At 34.5% G+C, this 23745-nt stretch overlaps 1 protein-coding gene across 1 annotated transcript in view; it reads left to right on the plus strand.

Moving 5' to 3' along the window:
* The window catches only part of SLC7A5_6 (Large neutral amino acids transporter small subunit 1), a 39411-nt gene extending 19550 nt beyond the window's left edge, over positions 1 to 19861 (plus strand). Inside the window, exons 7-11 of the mRNA XM_051216815.1 lie at positions 2566 to 2689; positions 6944 to 7047; positions 13641 to 13837; positions 16406 to 16633; positions 19437 to 19861. Coding sequence (XP_051065430.1) covers positions 2566 to 2689; positions 6944 to 7047; positions 13641 to 13837; positions 16406 to 16633; positions 19437 to 19489 — 706 coding nt within the window. The 3' untranslated portion in view covers positions 19490 to 19861. The remainder of the gene's footprint in view (positions 1 to 2565; positions 2690 to 6943; positions 7048 to 13640; positions 13838 to 16405; positions 16634 to 19436) is intronic.
* Positions 19862 to 23745: the final 3884 nt, after the last annotated feature.

Consider the following 23745-nt stretch of genomic DNA (forward strand, 5'->3'; position numbering starts at 1 on the left):
AGCAGTGCGCATCCATGATCCCGTCCGCGGGATTCGAACCAAGGGCACTCAGTCAAGCGCACGGACCATTGAGCCGGCATCCAGTGGTGTTAGTGTCTAACATGAACCGATCCACGAAATTGCGCGACCATCTCTCATTGTACTGAGGTAGGTACCTGTATCCACCCGACATGGAATAGCTCCACTGGTCATGGCTTCTCACCAGAACTCCAAGAATCCCCTCGCGAAGCTAGTCACTAGTGAGCACATGTTGATTATCAGTATAGACGTTGTGGAAATTATTAAGTTTTTGATTAAGATCATGAACCGATTGTGAATAAGCTGTCTCTAAATTTTATAAGTGAGAAAATGACCATTTTTGTTATGAAATGCGATCAGCTGAATAGATTATAGAGTATCAAAGAAGATTGGAAATTTGTTTTATCCTAGTTTAGAACTTTTTAACAGTGAATACTTACGACATTATCAAGGATTAAATATCAAACTCTGAGGCCTTATATTGGTAGCGTTGACTTTAGATCACTGAGTTCAAGTATTCTGGTTTACAGTACTAACTTCTATCAATTTACAATAAAGTGCGATCACTATCCATCTTCACATCAAATTAGTCCCCATAATATAAGTGATTAGATACCGACACATTGATCTAAATGTTAAGCATAAGTTACGATACCTACAGGTCATTGTTTCGACCTCTAGTAGGGCCGTGGATGAACACCGGTGAAGTTTCCCCTAGTAGGACGAAACAGCTACCTATTGTGTAATGCTTGAGATGTTAATCAATAATTCTCTTTCTAAGTTCATCAACCAGAATTCTATGTATCATTTTTTCTACTCCATGCTTTCTATTCCATCTATAGCCTAGCATCTTTAGCCTTGACCAATGATGCGTTTTGATCGACAAAATTATCATTAAGCTAATGTAAGCTTTATTTCTATTGGACCACCGCTTTGTGCGCCTTCTTTTATTCAGATTATGGAAGAGAAGATTGCAGTTAAGCTTCTATTATTGTATATTCCAAGCATACGTCCAGACAAACTGGACCACATTGCATCATGCAATAGAAAATCGTGGTGATATATAATACAGGCTAAAACTGTCAGTGAACCGGTCAATCAGTAGATGATTGATTATCAACAAATTAAGAATGATAAAGCATATTGTAATAGTTAATGAGTCGAACGAGAGCTTACAACAAACTTAATGTAAAGAAAAACATGGTAGTCCAGTTATTTAACAATTATACAATTAATAGTTCATGAAGTACTTTTGAGAGTTATCATTACTTTAATCTTCATTCTAATATATCATACTGTTTCTTAATTTTAAAGAGTTATCTATCTAAGGTTATCCCATGATTTAAATAATAAATCAGAAGGGGTTTTGTGAAGATTTTAGTAATTGCAACAGTTGAAATCATGAGTCAATTGAAGCTAGACCACGATGGAAAACCTGCAAGCACTGGGCGACCGTTTCATCCTAGTATGGGGCTCCTCAGCAGAGCGCATCCACGCTTCCGCCCCCTCGAGATTCGAACCCAGGACCTATCATTCTCGCGCGCGAGCGCTTAAACTCTAGACAACTGAGCTGGCCTGAGTCCAACGGTGTTAATGTCTAACTTCAACTAATCCACGAAATTGCGCCACCGTACACCATTGTCTTCAGTGAGCTTATATCTCATAACAGACCTGGTTGAACTCCGCTGGTAACGGCTTCTCACTAGAACTCTAGGAGTATCCCTTGAAGTCAGTCACTAGTGAGTAGATGATAATAATAAATAATAAATCTTAGAAATATATTAAAATTTTTTAATAATTTGTAGTTATGAAATTGTTGAAAGAAAATAAACCAGCAAATACAAATTTAAAGCAATTAGTCCCATTTGATCAATTTCGATAGTGTAATAAGAAGACGAAGATTATCGGAACTAATTTGATGCAATACATTTCGAACAATCTGACCCCATATAATATACTTGTCAAGAACATTTATATATAAAAATAAATGATCAACTACACTAGAAAGGAAGAGTAAGAAGAGACAAGGATGATAAAGAAATAATGTGAAAACAATTTGAAACCTCATCACTCTAGATAATAAGCTAATATTACAAGGGTATTATAAGCAAAAATGAATAGTGGCTAGCAGTGGAATCAAGTTTGACGCGCGTTTCGTTCTATTTGGGACTCGTCAGCTGGATGTACCTGTATCTTAGAGCTGATATTGACTTTAGGACTCGAACTCAGTACCATTCGCTTCAAATGCCATCGCATTATCCACTTAGCTACTGAGTCCTGATAGCCACTTGCTTGAGTAATGCGGTGAAGATTCAAGTAAACAATACCAAGTGAATTATCAGGATATGTTTAAGGTGAGAATAAACTGATTTTGAATATACAAAGGGGGTTTGAATTTTCATATGGCTAAAGTTTCAATAAACCTTAGTATATGCCATATTGCACTTTTGTACAATACTACAAAAGCCGAGTTAAGATCAATCTTATGACATGTTTTAATTATGTGTTATATATTATTGTTATTCTATTTTATTTTTTTTTACTTAGAAATTTACCACGATCTATTTATATTAGTATTACAATAGTGACATTTGTTTATGTATTAACAAATATGGCATATTTCATTGTACTTCTACCGTATGAAATTATTCAATCGAATGCAGTAGCTGTGGTATGATGTCAATGTGTTGTTTTATTCTTTTATTTAAAATATTAATATTTGATATTATTGAGTTAAAATGTTACATTTATATAAGTAATAGAATTGTAATGTCAACACAGAACTGAGTCTACAAATTAGGTTGTGTTGATTGTGATGCCTTCTATATTGGAGAGTTATCTGGTGAAATCTTGACTCATTCCAAAGAACTTATTAGGTACACACAAGAAAAACCTCCTAATAATCCCGTAGAATTGGATAGACTTCAAATGAAATCAGTAATAGCAGTTTACATCATTTTCAACGATCACCAAATCGATGTTAAAAATATCAAAATATTACAAAAAGGCTTTTTCAATGATAAAGAAAGGAGAGTAGCTGAAACGTTCCATATAATACTTAATCCTACTGCTCTTAATAGAAAAGAAGACCTTACTATACATCCTACTTGGACTATCTGTCCTAGCCACCTAGTCTGATATTATTCACAATTCATACTATTATCTTACCAACTAAACTCTATCCTTTCTCACTATAAAGGTCACACATTTTTTCACTTTTAACAGTGCACAAATTTACATACACGTCGCTTATGAATCACCTTGACCGAAATGACATGACATTGATTTATTCAGACCTGTTTTTCGATTGATCATATAATATCCTTGTTGTTCCGTTTGTACTATTTAGACTCGGATTAATTTTGATTTGGTTATTTATTTATACTCTGAAGAAGTGGCTTACACTAAGTCACAAAACGTCAGAACATCTAATTTTTCTACTCATTGGGATATTACAACTATATTACTTACTTATTTATAATAGAATTGAGATAATAATTTCCTTAGTCATATTGTTTATTTAATTAGGAGTTTTATCAACTTTGTATACAGATCAATGAAGGAGCACAAAGTTATGAATTTTGTTTATAAGATTGTTTAAATTCAAATTATTATGTCAAGAGATGTTCGAGACTAGTACAGATATGAAAATTTTCTATATGCGACCCCTTAACTGGATAGTGAGTGAGACGACTGGAAATTAAGGAGGAAGTTTGTTGGGCTAGACCGATTCAAATACATATATATATATATATATATATATATATATATATATATATATATATATAATCGTTAGAAAATAAAAGTCTTTTGGCCAATCACATGTACTTATCATTACGAGATTTCTGATTTACAAAACATGGCCTTCTTATTTGACGATTTCTAATTGACCCACTGTATCAAAAATTCAAGTCTATTAGGAGTACGTAAGTAGTCCAGAATATCTGGTGTATAAAATAACAACATACAAACAGATGCTTTATAGACTTTGAAATATGGCACTTTGATGATGAAACATCAAATCCCATTCACTAATAATATCATTCAGCAATAAGCCAGTTGATCTTTCAGGCAAACTTGGTACAGATTGACAAAAAATTAATCGTGATGATAATCAACTCTTACGTAACTATTGTCAAATTTCTGTTGTTTACTATTTCCTCATGGGGTTAGTGACCCCATCCCGTAGAAAACTAACTCGCTAAAAAAACACTAACTGTTCGCAAATCTAAACTTAGGAAATGACGATCCTTGTTCCTTTAAATTGTGATTTTTGAATACACCTTAAAACTTTTATATTCTCTTCCCTTGTTAAACCAAAAATAATGATCTTGTTAGTTGTCATATGGTGTGTTGTAAACATTAAATCCAATCGCTTGTTTTTCTGTGTGAAGTCACTAAAATAGCTTACTTCTGTTTCATCCTACAAGTAATTGAGTATTCTAAAAAGGAGATTAGGTGAAAGATCCAATGTAACAACCAAAGAAACGACCTTGAAATGTTTATCGGATTGTTGTTAATCGGTATCAACATAGACTGTCAGCAGTAAGCACGAAAAGTTTTCTAGGAAGTTAATCAAACGACAATTTATACGATGGTTTTAAGTAGCTTATGATCTACGATCGTCAAAGACCCCAGAGATATAGAAAATCCCTGTTAACATTTTATCCAGTCACCATTGAATAGAAGCTTCTCAGAAACATTTGGAAAATGAAAGATAACGTGTCATGTTTTTGATTGGACGATTAACTTTACTGCTAATATGTTTCCAAAAGTCTTTGAAGATTAAGGTCACATGAAACTCGATAAGTCCATTCAATTTTCTGTGCATACACTAACATTGGAGTACAACTGTTGCTCATATTTCTCTCCTTTTACTCTGTTATTCAAGTTGACTTGTAAAAATAGTTTTTGGTTATAGCAAGTGACTGGTAAGTCAGTAGTAATCGTTCCAGTAACAGATTCGTCGGTTTTTATCTTGAAATAGATTGTGTTTTGCTACAAAAGACCTATTCATTAGAGAGATTAATATATGTAAGGATAGTTTATCGAGTTTATAAATAGTCTTAGAAACTACTTCTCGTAGTGTTCTTTTTTTCAGACAACATTTATGTACAGTGTTATGTCCCGACAAGAATAATGAATGATAACTTTTGGGATCTATAGATGGACCAATACTGAACGTATATTTCTATTGTATAATTATTAAGTAACTAAACTGTGCATATTCATATTCCTCTTATTCTAAGCTTTATTTTGACCCATAAACTATTATTATACGTTTTACCATTCTTGAGTTATAACCAGTATATTAATTACTAACTCCGTCACTCATAGCCACATTTAGCTAATTCTTGTACAAATGTTGTTTCATATTTTATTGGTACGTTGTGGTCTGTTTGATGAGTATATAAACTCAGCATGTTTAAAATATAATGATCCATATTGCAGAGGCTGAGACTGGTGTTCTGGACTTAACTGGCTGAGCTAGGCGGAAAGCAGGACCAATCAGGACTCTAGGCTGTTCGCACGTGTTTTACGCGTTCATGGTCCGATCGATAATTCACTGCTCTCTAATCGGCGGTCACAAGTTATAACATACAGACTCCTTGAAAATCTGATGAAACAATTTGTACACACAGACACATGCTTTAAATTGGAGTTTAGATAAAACAAGTTGAAAAAGATTAAATTCCTATTCATTTATATTTTAAAAAGTATCTATATCCAAATGTTTTCTTGTTTCCATACTTTATTTTCTCCATTAAGTAGTGAATAATTCACATATTAAACTTTTTCATATCATAAACGTTTTGATTATAGTATGTAGGAACTTTGTACAAATCTCCTTATAGATTGAAAGTGTTGTATTCTGAGGTTCAAATCAAATACAATGTATACTTTCCACATTCGATTAAATCCACTATTCAAATAAGAAGACTAAAGTAATTACAAAGGTGTAATTATCAAAACTGAATTATACTTTAAGCAAATTATAATCCTATATACATTTGTTCAGATGACTTAAACAAAGATATATAGGCTATGAAGATATTAGAAAGCTATTTGTCGTCAGTTTTGCCGAAAAAAAACGAAGCTAAAAATCCATCTTAATTCTGCTTAACCGATTGATTAGTAATTATAATGATTGTTTTATTAGGAATCATATTAGTTTAATGAATTACACAAGATTTTTTTCAGAGAATAGTTTACATAGAAACCAAAAACACAATAAAACTTATCCCCTGTTCATATAGATTGTTTTTATACTGAAGTATCAACAGAACGCAAAAAAAATGAGGGAACATGTAATTATTTGGAACATAATAAATCACTCGATCACAGACATACTGTAGTGAAGGAGAACACAGGTGAGGACAACCGAATTATATGTAGCACAAAATTACAGAGTTACTTGGTAAAATAGAAAAACCATACTATAATACTTAATTTGCAAAATGTTCAATAATTGTCTCGAACTTCGTTGTTCTTGCATTTCCATACTAACTGCTTTCTATTCCCACTCTTCCTTTCTTGATATTCCCCATCTTCTGCTGCCTGATATTACATCCCTGACTCGCGTCACATACTACTTCTATCAATATAAGTAGCACGCGCCACAATACAACCGACCAATTAATCAGGGATTGGATTGTTAATATCCAAAAAATTTTTTGATGTAAATACAAAGTTGAATGAAGTCTATTTCAATATTTAAATTAGTCAACTATATTTGAAGTATGAAGTGTATGTCCGTCTTCATTCACTAGTAAATCAAAGCTAAGGTGCTTTGGAAACACCAGCGTAAAACTGCGAGTAATCAGGATGTATAAAACTACTGTATACTAACTAACAAGTAGTATATGTTATCATAATCGTGTTTTTTTTCTTTTGTTTTTTTGTTTGTTATATAAATACTTTCAAGACATTTGCTGATCGTTTATACGGAAAATTCTCATGGATAATGTCAATATTCATTTCATTATCATGTTTTGGTGGTTTAAATGGAATTTTATTCACATCAGGCAGGTTAGTTGTTCTAATAAATCAAATTGGTAATGAAACTATCCATAATCCAACTTTTAGTGAAAAAGACGCTTTCTCTTCTAGAATTGTAATATAGAATGAATCTTCTTTGTAGTGGTTGTTTGAATCTTCCCAATAATGTTTAGGACTTCAGTTGATCAGTCTCTTATTGGCATATGTGTATCCTTTGCCCCTAAATGCCCTGGTACGGCCGAGAGTGGAGAGAGTCCACTCTCCCTCTCGAAATGCTCTCACATGGCCACGCGTATATAGCCTCTGCCAGGGAAGTCCTACTCACTCCCTTCTCGTGGCGGGGGTGTTGTTTACGAAATTGAGAGGACGAAAAGCGAATGTCCAGAGCTTTAACCGGATTCCAAACCAATGGTGAACATGAGCTCCAGTATCCTGAAGGAACGAATGGCGTATGAACCAATCGTCGGTCACCGGCTACCATGGGAATGCATCTCCTGACGTTGCTCCACTGCCTTGTGGATCAGACCTTCAGGTCAAAGACTCAGGGTGTGGTCTCCTAATAAGACCACCTGTTTCGGTTTGGGCACCCGGGTAGTATCACAGCTCTCACACATATCGAATGAGATTTGTGTGGCGCTTACATATTTGATGCCTCCTTCTACCAATATCTATGTGTTAAAATAAATAAATAAATCCCTTGCGGATTGCCTTAAATCACAAGCATTATAAACGGAGATGAATGGTGGCCATCAGTGGAACCTAGAAGTCACTTTTCGTCCTATTTGGCACTCATCAGCAGGATGAGTCTTCTTTAATAATTAACAAATGCTCATTTAGTACCCGTCTACTTTGTATTCGGTCTCTAGGAGATTACATGTACATCTAGATGTCATTTAGGGAATGAATTATATGTATCTTCATGGAAAGTACAAAATACATGCTTTCAAGTAAACTTTAACTATGGTAACGGTGATTTGTAAAAGGCAACCAAAATGGAACGAGTGAGTTGTTTAAGCTTACAGAACATGGATCAAAACAAAGTGTTATCTGTAGAGCGTAGATGATTAGTTTTAATGACGAAAAGATCATTGTTTACCTAAGATTGAGGTTAGGAATAGGATTTAAGGCTTAAGATGTAGGGTTTAGGTTGAGATTGTAAGATTTTAGACTTATGAAGTGAGTGCCTATAAACTAATCATAAAACATAATTCATGGAGGAGTCCTGAAAATATCCCTCATCAAAATATTCATAGGGGCATGGAAATCAAAGGAAACAATTTATCAAGTCAGTGTTGAATAGAATCTCCACAGAAACATCTATAAAATACGGAATCATGTACCACTGTTTCGACTGGGCATTAACCTGTACTGCTACCATATTTATTATGCTTCAAAACTTCCAAGAAGCATAAGATCGAGTACAACTTTGTAAATACCCTCGTTTTCCTGTACATAAACTGAACCTTTAAGTAAAGCGTTGATTCCATAATTCTCATCTCTTCTTTTATATATAGATTGCCGTATATATTAGATCCTTGATTATTAGAAAGCGACTAGGAAACTGTGTCATGTGTTCATTTTTAGCAGACTTATCAGTAATCCATATCTTAAATCTTAACTTACATAATCCGAAAACTAAGGTCTATTTAAGTTGAAAGGAATTCTAGGTTCTTCGGAATGATTTATCACAATCCCGTTATTTTTGTAAATATGACAATGATCCGAGTGTTGGACCTGTTCATTCCAAAGCTTCATTTCTAATTCGTCTACTGTTTATCATGAGTCATACTACTAAATATTAGTAAGTAGTACATATGCATTACAAAGAAGGTTTTGTAATTCTTGGTTCAAGCTTTTCATTAAACCTGTTGTTTACCTACTATTTTATTTATCTTGTATTTCATTCTCTTCATAGTAAATTTGTTTGCCAATATTTGTAACTGATTTCATTATTTTTGTCTGACTTGCATACATCCAATTTTGACTTAAATCCTCAAATGCACTTGCTTTCTATTTGGTGATATTTTCCGTAGATTGTAAATCGTGTCATAGAACCCCATACTTTTAGACAAACCCAGTCTTTCTAGACTTACCTCGATCGTTGAACTGGATTCCGTACTCAGAATCAATGTCGAATGGGTGAATTTGAATTGGTACACATACTCACACACACGGATACATTGGTGTAGTAGCAACCTGTTTATTGGTTACCTTAATTCAGAAATATTTCAAGTGGTTAAAATTGAGTACCAGTAGTAGGTAGTGTCACATAAACCATATGGTAGGAACAGAATTTTATTTTGCTTCTCCTTGGTTTTCAGAAACTTAAATTTCTGTGAATCTTCAGCAAAAAAATTCAAGAATTTATTAATCGTTCAGTTATTCCTTAATGAGTATAACTTGGACGCATTAACATAATCAGTTGTGTAGTACATTCTATATTTAAGTTGAAAATAAACTTCCGCCTCGAACTGACATCAACTTCATAATTATTAAAAGTCATGAATTACCGGAAGACTACCTCCCTTTATTATGGAACCTTTCATAGTTGCATTTTTATCAATTTATGCTTCAATAAGGAAACATTACTTAACAATTCAAGTAGGTTAGAATCGAGAATCAATATAATCTGATGACGTTTAGATGATTGTTCTAGTATATAACCCGAAGTGGTGATGTTTGACATTCAGTCGAAAATTCACAGATTTGATCCCTTACTTCAACTACTTCGGTATCCAGGTTGTATAAGTAGCCCTCACATTAAAAGTTTAGCTTGAACCCAAGCATACATATCTACATCCCGTAATGAGTTTACGATAATAATAATAATAATAATAATAATAATAATGTCTTGAAGTGACTACATTTGAGAGAAGAAAACAAACAATTCTTACTAAGAGATTAAATATCAAGTTGTTTTCTGGGAAATTTAAAGAGACTCTGAACTCAACTTAAAATTAAGCCATATATACACTGTTGATCATAATTAGGTGAAAAACGGCCACTAAACATCGCTCAAGCTTTAATTATTTCTCCAATGGATATAAATTTGAGTAAAAGATTTGAAACTTGTAGCTAACTACAATACGACTTTGCTAAAACATCTGACTATGGAATTCTGACAAACTGTTTTGCATCTTATGTGGACTGTCTACTATTATTATTACTCATTGCTATGGTATTTCGGGGATTTTTAAATTAATTCTGTTGGGACGGCCTCTTAAAGCAGAACGAGGCCTTCAGAAGCTCTAAAGGAGCCGGAGAGAATCCATCCAGTCAAAACCTGGTAGGATGCTCCAGAACATCGATATGGCATGCTATGACTGGACAATTTTATAACTTTCTCACCTGACGATTAACTGGGTTACAGTGATGTTATAAACAATAGTAAAAACGATAAATACCTGTTTTTCTGTAAATTTTTAACCATTACCCAATAATCGCTTCCTTTGCTTCTTCCTTTTTCATATGCGACTGTGGGGTTCTACACGTTCGAGTACGGTTAGTTGTATATCGTATCTGCCGTATTCAAATGGAGGACATAAAAATTATGTATAAATATCTTTCTGTAGTGAATAAGGAAATGACAATCTAACTAATTATAATGGTAATCAAATTTGTTTCACATTATGCAATCATCCGATTTAGACACTTGTCTCAACCGAAAACGCGTACGAGGAACTGTGAAATTACTAGGTACTTATAACTGGCAAAATGAATCGTAACATACAAAATTCATAGGCGTATATGTATACATATACTTGTCCTGTGACGTAGGCAAAGAAATGTATGCTGGGACAATGACTGAGTCACAATTAATTGATCACTGGGTGGTGATCAATCTCATGCTTGTCTAGTCCTTAATAGTGCAGATCGAATGCTATCGATCATGTTGCAATGTGGCCACCAGTCTAGGTGACTCGACACTGCGGGCACTATGTATTGAGATTAGATGGTGGTTGGAGGTAGTCAACAGGAAACCCTGGACCCGGGCCCGCAGTGTCGAGTCACCTAGACTGGTGGCCACATTGCAACATGATCGATAGCATTCGATCTGCACTATTAAGGACTAGACAAGCATGAGATTGATCACCACCCAGTGATCAATCAATTGTGATTACATCTCAGTCCTACAGGAGGTTAGTCACGCTCGGATAGCTCAGTGGTAACGTCACTGACTGTGGAGCTGGGTGACACGAGGTCGAATCCGCCAGGGAGCACCAGTTCCCTCAAGGTTACAGGTACACCTTGCTGACGAGTGCCAAGTAGCACGAAACCCGGGTCCAGGGTTTCCTGTTGACTACCTCCAACCACCATCTAATCACAATGACTGAGTGCATAGTCGGTTTATTTCAACAATATGCTTTATTTATTGTCTCTCACCTAATGTTTTGCCTTAAGAGACTTGTATACACACATATTCAGTATTGTAGAGAACGAGAACACAAATGGGGACAATCAACTGTATTGGAATACAGAATTACAGAAAATCCTATTAAAATTTGAGAACCTTATAGTAAATACTTAATTTGCAAAATGTCAATGTCTCAAACTTGACTGTTCCTTTTGTAAATATGAGTTAATCGTCTCAGACTTCATTGTTCTCTCATTTCCACACCAATCATTCTTTGTTCTCATTCTCTTTTCTTTAATCTTCTTAACCTTTTCCCGTCAGGTATTTCACTTTCGATTGATGTTACATACTACTTATATTTGTCAACATCAGTAGCACACACCACAGTATGTATAAACTCGCTCAGTCCATTAATTGTCCAAATGTTTGAACGTTTTACTATTTTAAATATTATCCATTTAGTGAATACTATCATGACTTGATTGTTGAATTCATAGAGTATTCAAGGTTTAAGAAGGTTTTAATTCATTAATAACTTTATTGAATCATCAATCAATCAATCAATTATAAAATAACTCGAATCTTTACTTCTGAGATTTACAGTTATGATCAAGATTTTTTTCTGTTTTACAAAAATCGATATTATTTAATAAGGAAATTCTATTATCCCTCATTTTGGCTGAAGTTGTCTGTCTTATTTATAATGTTCCAGTAATGTATTATATATTCAGTACTTTCCATTATTTTTTCTTCCGTTCATTTAGTCAATGAGTAATGTAAATTAGAATGTAATTCCCATTAAAATTTTCATTTCAATCAAATGAAACAATCTAAAATTATGTGCTATAAATATGTCAGTGTAGAGCAACACAATATATAAGATGATAAATATAAACTTATTGAAAGGTAGAAAGGTGAAATGAATGCTCTTATAGGACTGTTATCTAACTTTATATGATCGTACTAAAGTGGTTCTAGATCCGAATCTCGTGGGGCGGGATAGTAGATGCACCCTGATGAGGAGTCCCATACTGGGACGAAACAATCGTTCAGTGCTTCGGGGTTTTCCATGGTGGTCTAGCTTCAATCGACTCATGAATTCAACTATAAATTTACTAAAATCTTCACAAAACCCCTTCTGATAATAAAATGGTATTAACAAGATTCATCTATCCTATTTAACCTCGTACACATTCATGAATTTAACTCGACGTTGGTGAATAACGGAATAAAATAAATCAAATATGCAAATGATTTTTGGACATATATATACATATTAAATGTAGACACACAATAAGAGGAAAGAATCTGATCGAAGAAGGTAAACGTGTCAACTCATTTTTGTCATTCATGAATCAATATTTCTAGTCATATGGGAAAACAAATTAACAATATATAATCAAGAGAGTAAGTGACAAATATATATATATATATATACGTACTCATATATAAACAATCACGATTACAAGCGAATAACGAACGTGGCCAAACATGGACAATATCTGAAGAAAAAAAATGAATTGGTCTATTCAAGTATTGAATTAATAATCTACGTAGGCATGATATATAGGACGAAACGGCTATCCAGTTCTTCCAGGTTTTTCATGGTGGTCTTCAATTGACTCATGATCCAAATATTGAAATTATTATAAAATCCACAAAATCCCCTTGTGATATTAATTAACTTATGCTCACTAGTGACTGGCTTCAAGAGGTATTTTCTGGAGTTTTAGTGAGAAGCAGTGACCAGTGAAGTTCAACCAGGTCTGTTGTGAGATAGTAACTCACTGAAGACAATGGTGAATGTGTCGCTCAATCTCGTGGATTAGTTGAAGTTAGACATTATCATCGTTGGATGGCGGACAGGCCAGTCGTCTTGAGGTTAGGCGTTCGCGCGCGAGACCGACAGGTCCTGAGTTCGAATCGTGTGAGGCGGGATCGTGGAGGAGCGCTGCTGAGGATTCCCTTACTAGAACGAAACGGACGTCTAGTGCTTCCAGGTTTTTCAGGGTGATCTAGTTTCAATCGACTCATGGTTTCAAGTATTAAAAAAAAATCTATTACTAAATGTTACGATCTAATCAAAATTACACCTCATTATATACAGTTAAATACTTATTCAATAAGCTGTTGAATGTAACACGTTACATGAATATTGAAAAAAAATATGGCAGATAAATAAAGAGACTTTGATATTTTTCGTTGTTGAAAGAAACCCCCCACTAACTCCTCAATTTTACTGTGTTTTTCATTTTTGAAAATTGTTTAGATTGAATTTCGTTGCAGCTAGAGAAGGTCAATTGCCTACATTGTTAGCAACAATACATGTTGAACACTTAACACCAGTACCAGCTATATTATTAAATTGTATTTTAAGTTTAATAATGCTTATTGTATCAGATTTATTTACATTGATTAATTATGTATCATTCGTTCAATGGTTATCTGTTGCTGCTAGTATATTTGGTATGATGTTTTATTAATTATATAATTATATTTAACTATTATTTAATTAATTAATTCATTGAATATGTTGGTAATCTATAGAATGATTAATTTTCTAATGTAACATAGATGGTAACTAGTAGTGGAATAAAGGATGAAAGTTTCATTCTAGTTAGGATTCAACACAAATAGTACAAAAATGAATTATACATGGTGTTTTATATACAAAGATGGACTACTGAAGCAAGCGGTACAGAGTTTGAGTCCCAGGATGAACATCAACTCTGAGATATAGGTACATCCAGCTGACGAGTCCCAAATGGGACGAAACGCGCATCGTCCATTCCACTACCAGCTATCATCCACCTTTGCATATAATCCTTGTGAATTAAGGCTTTATCGAAGCAATACACACAGTATGTACATATGCCAATAAGAGACTGATCAACTGCAATCCTAAGTAACAATAAGAAGATACAAGTAAACAACACCAAGTGAATTTATACATGTTGTTTGTTTTAAATTTATCTATGGTCGATGTTTAAGATATTTTCTTTTAAATGTGTAAATAATGTAAATAAACTGGATTATTAGTTATGAACTATTAATACTGATTATTTGGATAAACAGTGACTTTATCTATCTACTGTATAACATTTTGTAAATTATTTATAAATTAGTAGACATTGCATTATTGCCTGGTAGACAGTATAACTCTCTCTTCGTATATATACATATATATATCTGGGTTCGACCCCTGGTGGGGTCTTGGGTTAATACTGTCATGAAGTTCTACACTGGGACAAACAGTTGTTCTATACTCCTTCGTCTACAATTTCAAATGGAACCTAAAATGTAAATCAATTTCTTAAAAAAAACCTATAAACTAATTAATATTTTCCAAGAATAATATCATTAGTTTTTGATTGAGATCATGAACCGATTGATGCTCGACCAATGGTTTAGCATCGGTTTACGGCGGATTTTAATAAAGACTTGATAACTGAGTGATTACAACAAATTACTAAGAAGTTCCTTTATTTGTGACTGCGGTAATTAAATGGTTACTGTAGCGTGTGCAAACTACCGTGATGAGTTTGTCTTTCGATGTTATTTATGTTGGAGGAAGAACCTCTGAACCTCTTTCTAACCTTGACAAGTTTTTGAACCATGTAAAAAAAAGTGTATCCACTTTAATTCTTTAGCGTTATATAAAATATCTTTACTTTATACTAGCTGTTTTCTGATTGGCTATTTCACAAGGTCACTTAAGATTTGTTCAAAGGTCGTCCATAAATTATAGTCTCGCCAAAATAATTTAATCAATCAGAAAAATATGTAAATGAATAAATACTAAGGTACCATTCTAGGGCCTATAAAGAAATTCCAATATTTATTGTTTATGAATAGCCAAAAACACAATATAGGCTGCAATACAGTTAGACTGAATCAGTATTGTAATTTTTGAAAAATACAATTTGACTAGTTACTTGTTTTATTATGAAGAAAATCTAACGACTAATCAAAAATTTAACTGAACAAATTATCAGTATAGAGTTGTGAAGATGATTAAGTTTTTGAATTGACATCATGAACCGATTAATGTTAGACTACCATTGAAAAACCTAGAAACAGTGATGGTCTAACATCAATCGATTCATGATCTTAATCAAAAACGGTATAAATTATGTTCATATATTGTTACAGATTGCTTTATCTCAAAACAAACAAACAAACAAATTTTTTCCTTTAATTAGTTAGTTATTCATGATCTTTATATTCAAAAAAGAACTACATTCTTACAAAAGAAAAAGTACTCAACACAGTATTTACTTTAAATAAATGAGAGTTATGTTTCTGACAAAAAAGAATATGAAAATATTCAATTGAATGGTTAAAAGATCAATCAATAGAAAATGCTTTTGATTTATGTAAGAATACAAAATTGAATGGTAATGTCTAACCTATTAGAAAACTATATAGTTATCATTAACAAGGTTTGACTTGATAATTTTGAATAAATTGAACATTGGATAGATGGTTATAGGTAAATTAAGATATCTGTAATATACAAATGAGTTGAAAAATTAGATGTTCTGACGTTTCGTAACTCAGTGTAAGTCACTTCTTCAGAGAATGAATAACCGAATCTGGTTACTTATTCTCTGAAGAAAAAGCTTACACTGAGTTACGAAACGTTAGAAGATTTAATTTTCCTACTCATTGGGATATTACAAATATCCTGATTTATTTTTATTAAGAACTATAAAACAACAACCGGATCAATCATAAATGACCTACATACTGAATGAAAAGATCTACCATATATAGATCTTTATTTCCATTAATGTACAACTGATTTTGTTTCTTTGTTAAAAAAAGTAAGCAGATTTCTTAGTCATATTTAGTAGGTAATCAATTGTAGAATCTCGAATAGAAGTTTCATCCTATTATGTAGTCATCATACTTCTTTTTTTAATATTCTACAAATGATAACTTAATCCAAATAGTCTGTTTGAATAAATATTGTTCTTATGTAATATATCCATCAATTTTTTAAAATCTTTTTTATTATTTTCACATTTCTAGCAATGTTATATCTTCGTCGTAGTCAACCTGATATTCCCAGACCTATTCGTCTACCATTAATAATTCCTATTACATTCTTAATTGTTTGTAGTTTCTTGTTAATTCTTCCAATATTTCATAGACCGAATGAATTATTTATTGGTATGATTATAGTTTTATCTGGTATACCAATTTATTTACTTGGTATAGGATGGAAACAGAAATCAAATTTATTTATACAAAAATATAGTAAGTAAAATGAATTAAAATTTAATCAGAAATACTCTATTTTTATTCATTTATGTTAGATTGATGATGATAGGTTCGATATCTTGACACTTAATTATGCCTCGTTTGGCAGTAGGTTGAAAGAAAACGATGAGGTGCTAAATCAATATGTGATGTCAGTTTATGAAGTCATTGAATGATGCCATATCTGTTAGTGAATACTTATCTGGTTGGGATCTCTTTAATTGTCATAACTAATGGTTAGAGATTGTAGGTATCAATGTCAAGATTGGACTTGATAGTTTCAACGAAAAATTGGGTATTGGATAGAAAGTTAATAATAACAATAACAATAATAATAAAATGATTATATCTTCGTGATATCCCAATAAGTAGAAATTTGGATTCCTGACTTTACTTGATTCATTGTTAATCTCTTCTTTAGAGTGAATGAATAACCAAATTAAATTAACACAAGTTTGAATAGTACAAAGGAAACAATGCAAATTATTTTTAGCATATATTCATATATTTAGGACATATTCAGACCTAATATGATTTTGATAGCATTAAAAATATTCTACATTTACCCTAAACAAGCGGCTTTCATTAATTTATGAAACGTCAGAAATATAACTTTCTACTCATTGGGATATAATAAAAAAATATATTTATTATTAATGGTTACAGACTTTCGCTCACACATCTGAGAATCTGTTGCAGTGGTTCACATGTATTCTATATTTTTATCCCTTTATATCCTAAGTTTCTAAACTATCTTATACTTACTACTTCACGAAGTCATAACTTGTTGCCTCAGCCAAATATTTTCTACTACCACTGATACTATTAATACTGATACAATTCTGGCATCTCATTGTTCTGATGTGGTGTGGCAAGTCGAAATGTCGCTCGTATGTACTTAGTTCTATGTTGGATATGACTGATGCAATCCTTATGAGAGGCCTGATTTCACGATTCACATTTGATTCTTTTTTACAAGCATTGTGTATAAAAATGTTTCCAATGTATCTTTTTGTAACATCTTGGTTTTAAAATGCGTCGTTCGTTTTATTTTTAATCAAAATGTGTTACTTACTATTTGTCAGTAGTATATCTGCTTCACGTACTGTTTCTCTTACATTTAAGACATGGTTTTACTGTAATACTTGTTCCACATCACTTTACGTCACTTGGATGAAAAGATAATGATTCACTAACCATTACTGGCCTGTTTGTAGATAGATGGAAATCGTAAATACTGAACTTTATTATAAGTTAGACTATGAGACAACTGATAGTTGTGTTATATTGTGAGCCGATTGGATTCTGTAAGGGCATCAGTAGTGTTGACATTTCACCCACGCCAATAAGGATAATTCCAGACTTGGCTACTGTAAATCATCACGCTGTGTTGCTTATTTACTTATGCCTATTACCTTTAGTAGAACATAGTCCGCCGACCAGGAGTCTCCAGCCTACGCTGTCCTGGGCTACCCTTTCTAGTTGTCGCCAATTACTACACATTCTTCTGATTTTTGATTGAGATCATGGACCGATTGATGTTAGACCACCGTTGGAAACCCGGAAGAACTGGAAGGTCGTTTCGACATATTGTGGGACTCCTCAGCAGTGCGCATCCACGATCAAAAACTTAATAATCTCCACAACCCCTATACTGACAATTAACATGTGTACTCACTAGTGACTAGCTTCGTGAGGGGATTCTTGGAGTTCTGGTGAGAAGCCGTGACCAGTGGAGCTAATCCGTGTCGGGTGGAGACAGGTATCTACCTCAGTACAATGAGAGATGGTCGCGCAATTTCGTGGATCGGTTGATGTTAGACACTAACACCATTACATGCCGGCTCAGTGGTCCGTGCGCTTGACTGAGTGCCCTTAGTTCGAATCCCGCGGACGGGATCATGGGTGCGCACTGCCGAAGAGTCCCACAGTAAGGCGAAACTGTCTAATTAGGAACTTGGTTTTAAATTTGATTATGAAAGTAATTTGTGATTGATGTGAATATAAAGTTGATAGACTAATCATAAAGAAGATATATATACCCCTAGTTATTGACTGTTTACTCACAACACTTAATACATAGAGCAAATTTAATTTTAAAAAGAGATTATTTCTTTGGTTGAATGTGTTCAGTTAAGAAGTTCTAGATGTCAGTTGTCCATTGTCTTTTAAGGATGTTTACAATGCTGGAGAGACTAAGAATTCAAACCTATGCTTACTCAATGCTTTAGTCAAAGATGTGATCATTTTACACCATTCAGGTTACCAATGTCCATTTATAAAACTAAGTTGTTTGCATTAGTTGACCATTTTCTATTATAAACAATGCTGTATATTGTTTTATTTCTAATGCTGATCAAATTCTATTGATTATGAGAATTCACGACAACTGTTTTTTCATTCACCAATTATTTGACAAGTCGACTAAATGCTGTTTTATAGACATTTAGAATTTAAATGAATATTTTGAAAATGTCAGTAGTTGAGTTCATGAGTCAGTTGAAACTAGACCACCATGGAAAACATGGAAACACTGGAAGGCCGTTTCGTCCTATTAAGGGACTCCTCAGCAGTGCGCATCCACGACCCCGCCTCGCGGAGTTCGAACCGAGGACCTATCAGTTAAGAACTGTCGCATGAGATTGTCATCAGTGGCTTTAGTAATGATTCATTAATTATTAAGTTATGATATAATAATAATAATCAGTGTTGTAAAACTTCTGAAAAAGAACCCTCATTTTATACATATATTTTCATCTTTTTGTTTTAAAATATTCTTACTCTATCCGCAACCTAATAGATTATATTACTATTCAATGTCAGAAATCAATGCATGTAGTTTACCCGGAATAACACTACACTGAATTGTGTAGATGTATGCATTATTACAGAAAGAAAAAAATCAAAACACAATACAATTGCATTACTTACTACAATTCAATAGTTCAAATGAAATGAAGTAAAATGTAATGTTCTCCACTTCTATTACTATTATTACTACTCCTACTACTAATACTATTATTCACACTGTCACTACTCACACTATATATACCCACATTATATATAATTTTAGTGGAGGATTATCGAATATTCAAGAAAATAAATCAATAATTCTTGTACCCTATTTGTTCATTTCCTATTATTGAGTTTAAGGTTTACAATGAATTTATTGATCTAGTTGTTTTGAAGAGAACTAAAACAAAAATTTGAATAGAATATAATGAATTCATTGTTGTTTTTATTACGATCTCTTCATCTGTTCATTGTTTATGATAAAATGATATGAAAGAAAAGTTTTTATCTTTAAGTTGGATTTGAAACGCGGTTTTAGGAGACTAGGGATAACATTTGGTAAACTTGAATCATTACTACTGGTGGAGAATGAGGATAAAGGAGGATGATTGGTATTAGCAACAGAAGAAATATTAGTTGGTGAAGAAGGGATTTAATCGTCAATAAGGTGATCTACTGTGGTGTTAGTGGTATGTGATCTCCCATTTACCCACAGTGTAAGGATGCTCTTTCTCGTGGGACCTGAAAAGGGGACTGGGCGAGAAGTAGTTTTATCGATTTGGAAGCATGACTACAGCACTCAAGTGATAATTATTTGACGCTGGTCACACGTGGTCTTTTTGCTAGTTGTTCTTATTTTGCTAACTCTATGCTTTAATGCACTTAACTTTCGCGACGAAAATCGGTATGGTACGATTAGATATACTGTTTTCATAGTCAAATTTTTCTGATTCCTACTGCTGTCGTGGACAGGCAGTGTTGCTGAAGGTGCCAGGTCATCAGTACGACCGTGCCTCAGACCATTAGTTTCTACTTTTGGTCTTACTGCGCTCTAACAGACGTTGTACCAAGGGGCTGAATGTTCCAGACAATATAGATTATGTCAATGACACATCGATTTATATTATATGTGGATTATACAGAATAATGTAATAATAATAATCCTATTGAAGATCAATCGCCAGAAAATTCAAATTTCCAGTCAATCGATTGATTTCTGTATCACCCTGGGTATTATTATAAAAATAATCTATGAGTACTTATATTAAAAGAATGTAATTGGTCAAATAGCAAAAGCGTTAAAAAAGTTTACTTTCTGGTGAACTAAAACACAAAAAAATTCATGAATTCAAAAATAAAAATAAAAGAAGAAAGAACAAAAAACGTTATTCACATGTTCCAGTGTGGTGTACTGTGTAGTCGGTGAGCTGGCGTGTGTGTAGAAGCGGCACTCGACGGGGATGGGATTCGAACCCACGCGGGGAAACCCCAATGGATTAGCAGTCCATCGCCTTAACCACTCGGCCACCCCGTCCTGGAGGCGTGCCACCCTTCCACACCGCTACTACAAACACAAACGCCCACTAATACCGACACACTGAAACTCACACTACACACACACACACACATACACTCAATCACTCACTCACTCAATCACTCGCAAAATCACACGAACACACACATCCTATCGCTGATACAAGTCAACGCCAACAACACATTGCACCAATCTCTTCATCAAAATACAGCTCAATTCTCTAGCCAATCCATACTCCATACATTCTCCAAACCGAACACTCCATATACTCACTCACTCCCCACACATGTGCATTCTCACTCACGTTGTGGTGTGGATCACCCTACATGAAAATCGAGTCGTCTGACCAGCACAATGTACGGATTGAATGTGACCGACGGAGAACAGTCGTGAAGACAACGTAGCACTGAGTCGCAGTGAATCGGTCATGCTATTGTAGGCTGGGACGGACGAATGATTGATGCAACATCTGATAGACTGACCGGCTGACTGATTGTCTGGTGTGCTGACTTGGTGGCTAGCCCACCAATCGACTGTCCGACTGATTATTGACCGATAGACAATCGGATAATCGGACACGTGGACAAATGGATCAAGTGAATATGGGAGAGACCGAGATTTCCACTGAACAAGATGACGAGCAATAAACACTAAGTGACAAATAAGCGAAAGAACGATTGAGCAAACAGACGGACGCTAGGATGGATATGTGGGTGGTTTGTTGGTTGGTTGGTTCCTCGGTTGGTTGGTTGGTTGGTTGTTTGTTTGGTTGGTTCGTTTATTGGTTGGTTGGTTGGTTGGTTGTTTGATTGGTTGATTGGATGTTTGGTTCGTTGTTTGGTTGATTGGTTGGTTGGTTGGTTGGTCAGTTGGTTGGTTGGTTGTTTCGTTGGTTGATTGGTTGTTTGGTTGGTTTGTTGGTTGGTTGATTGGTTGGTTGGTGGGTTGTTTGGTTGGTTGGTTGGTTGGTAGGTTGTTTGGTTGGTTGATTGTTTGGTTAGTTGGTTTGTTGGTTGTATGGTTGGTTGGTTGGTTGGTTCGTTGGTTGGTTGGTTGGTTGTTTGTTTGTTTGGTTGGTTGATTGATTGGTTGGTTGGTTGCTTGATTTGTTCGTTGGTTGGTTGGTTGTTTGGTTGGTTGGTTGTTTGGTTGGTTGGTTCATTGTTTCCTTGTTTGATTGTTTGGTTGGTTGGTTGGTTGATTGGTTGGTTGGTTGAAAGGTTGGTTTTTGGTTGGTTCGTTGGTTGGTTGGTTCGTTGGTTGGTTGGTTGTTTGGTTGCTTGATTGGTTGGTTGGTTGGTTGGTTGTTTGGTTGGTTGGATGATTGGTTGGTTGGTTGGTTGATTGGTTGGTTGGTTGGTTGTTTGTTTGTTTGTTTGGATGGTTGGTTGGTTGGTTGGTTGGTTCGTTGGTTGGTTGATTGGTTGGTTGGTTGGTTGGTTGATTGTTTGTTTGGTTGATTGGTTGGTTGATTGTTTGGTTGGTTGGTTGGTTGTTTGTTTCGTTGGTTTGTTGATTAGTTGCTTGGTTTGTTGGTTGGTTGGTTGGTTGATTGGTTGGATGGTTGGTTGTTTGGTTGGTTGGTTGTTTGGTTGGTTTATTGGTTTGTTGGTTGGTTGGTTGGTTGGTTTCTTGGTTGATTGGTTGGTTGGTTGGTTGGTTGGTTGATTGGTTGGTTGGTTGTTTGTTTGGTTGGTTGGTTGGTTGGTTGTTTGGTTGGTTAGTTGATTGGTAGATTGATTGTTTGGTTGGTTGGTTTGTTGGTTGATTTGTTCGTTGGTTGGTTGGTTGTATGGTTGGTTGTTTGGTTGGTTTTTGGTTCGTTGGTTCGTTGGTTGGTTGGTTGATTGTTTGTTTGCTTCGTTGGTTGATTGGTTGGTTGGTTGGTTGGTTGGTTCATTGGTTGTTTGGTTGGTTGGTTGGTTGTTTGATTGATTGGTTGGTTGATTGGTTGGTTGGTTGTTTGGTTGGTTGTTTGGTTGGTTGGTTTGTTGGTTGGGTGGTTGGTTGGTTGGTTGTTTGTTTGGTTGGTTGGTTTATTGGTTGGTTGGTTGGTTGTTTCGTTGGTTGTTTGGTTGGTTGGTTGATTGGTTGTTTGATTGGTAGGTTGGTTTGTTGGTTGGTTTGTTGGTTGGTTGGTTGGTTGGTTGATTGATTGGTTGCTTGATTGGTTGGTTGGTTGGTTGTTTGTTTGGTTGGTTGGTTGTTTGGTTGGTTGGTTGGTTGTTTGGTTGTTTGTTTGGTTGGTTGGTTGATTGGTTGGTTGGTTGGTTGTTTGGTTGATTGGTTGGTTGGTTCGTTGGTTGTTTCATTGGTTGGTTGGTTGGTTTGTTGGTTGGTTTGTTGGTTGGTTTGTTGGTTGATTGTTTGGTTGGTTGATTGGTTGTTTGGTTGGTTGGTTGTTTGGTTGTTTGGTTGGTTGTTTGGTTGGTTGGTTTTTTTGTTGGGTGGTTGGTTGGTTGGTTGTTTGTTTGTTTGGTTGATTGGTTGTTTGTTTGGTTGGTTGGTTGGTTCGTTGATTGTTTGGTTGGTTGGTTGATTGGTTGTTTGATTGGTAGGTTGGTTGGTTGGTTGGTTGTTTGGTTGGTTAGTTGATTGTTTGCTTGATTGGTTGGTTGGTTGTTTGTTTGGTTGGTTGGTTGTTTGGTTGTTTGGTTGGTTGGTTGGTTGTTTGTTTCGTTGGTTGGTTGATTGGTAGTTTGGTTTGTTGGTTGGTTGGGTTCTTGGTTGGTTGGTTGGTTGGTTGTTTGGTTGGTTGTTTCCTTGGTTGATTGTTTGGTTG

Source organism: Schistosoma haematobium, chromosome 6 (genome assembly GCF_000699445.3).
Source record: "Schistosoma haematobium chromosome 6, whole genome shotgun sequence".
NCBI classification, from domain to species: Eukaryota; Metazoa; Platyhelminthes; class Trematoda; order Strigeidida; family Schistosomatidae; genus Schistosoma; species Schistosoma haematobium.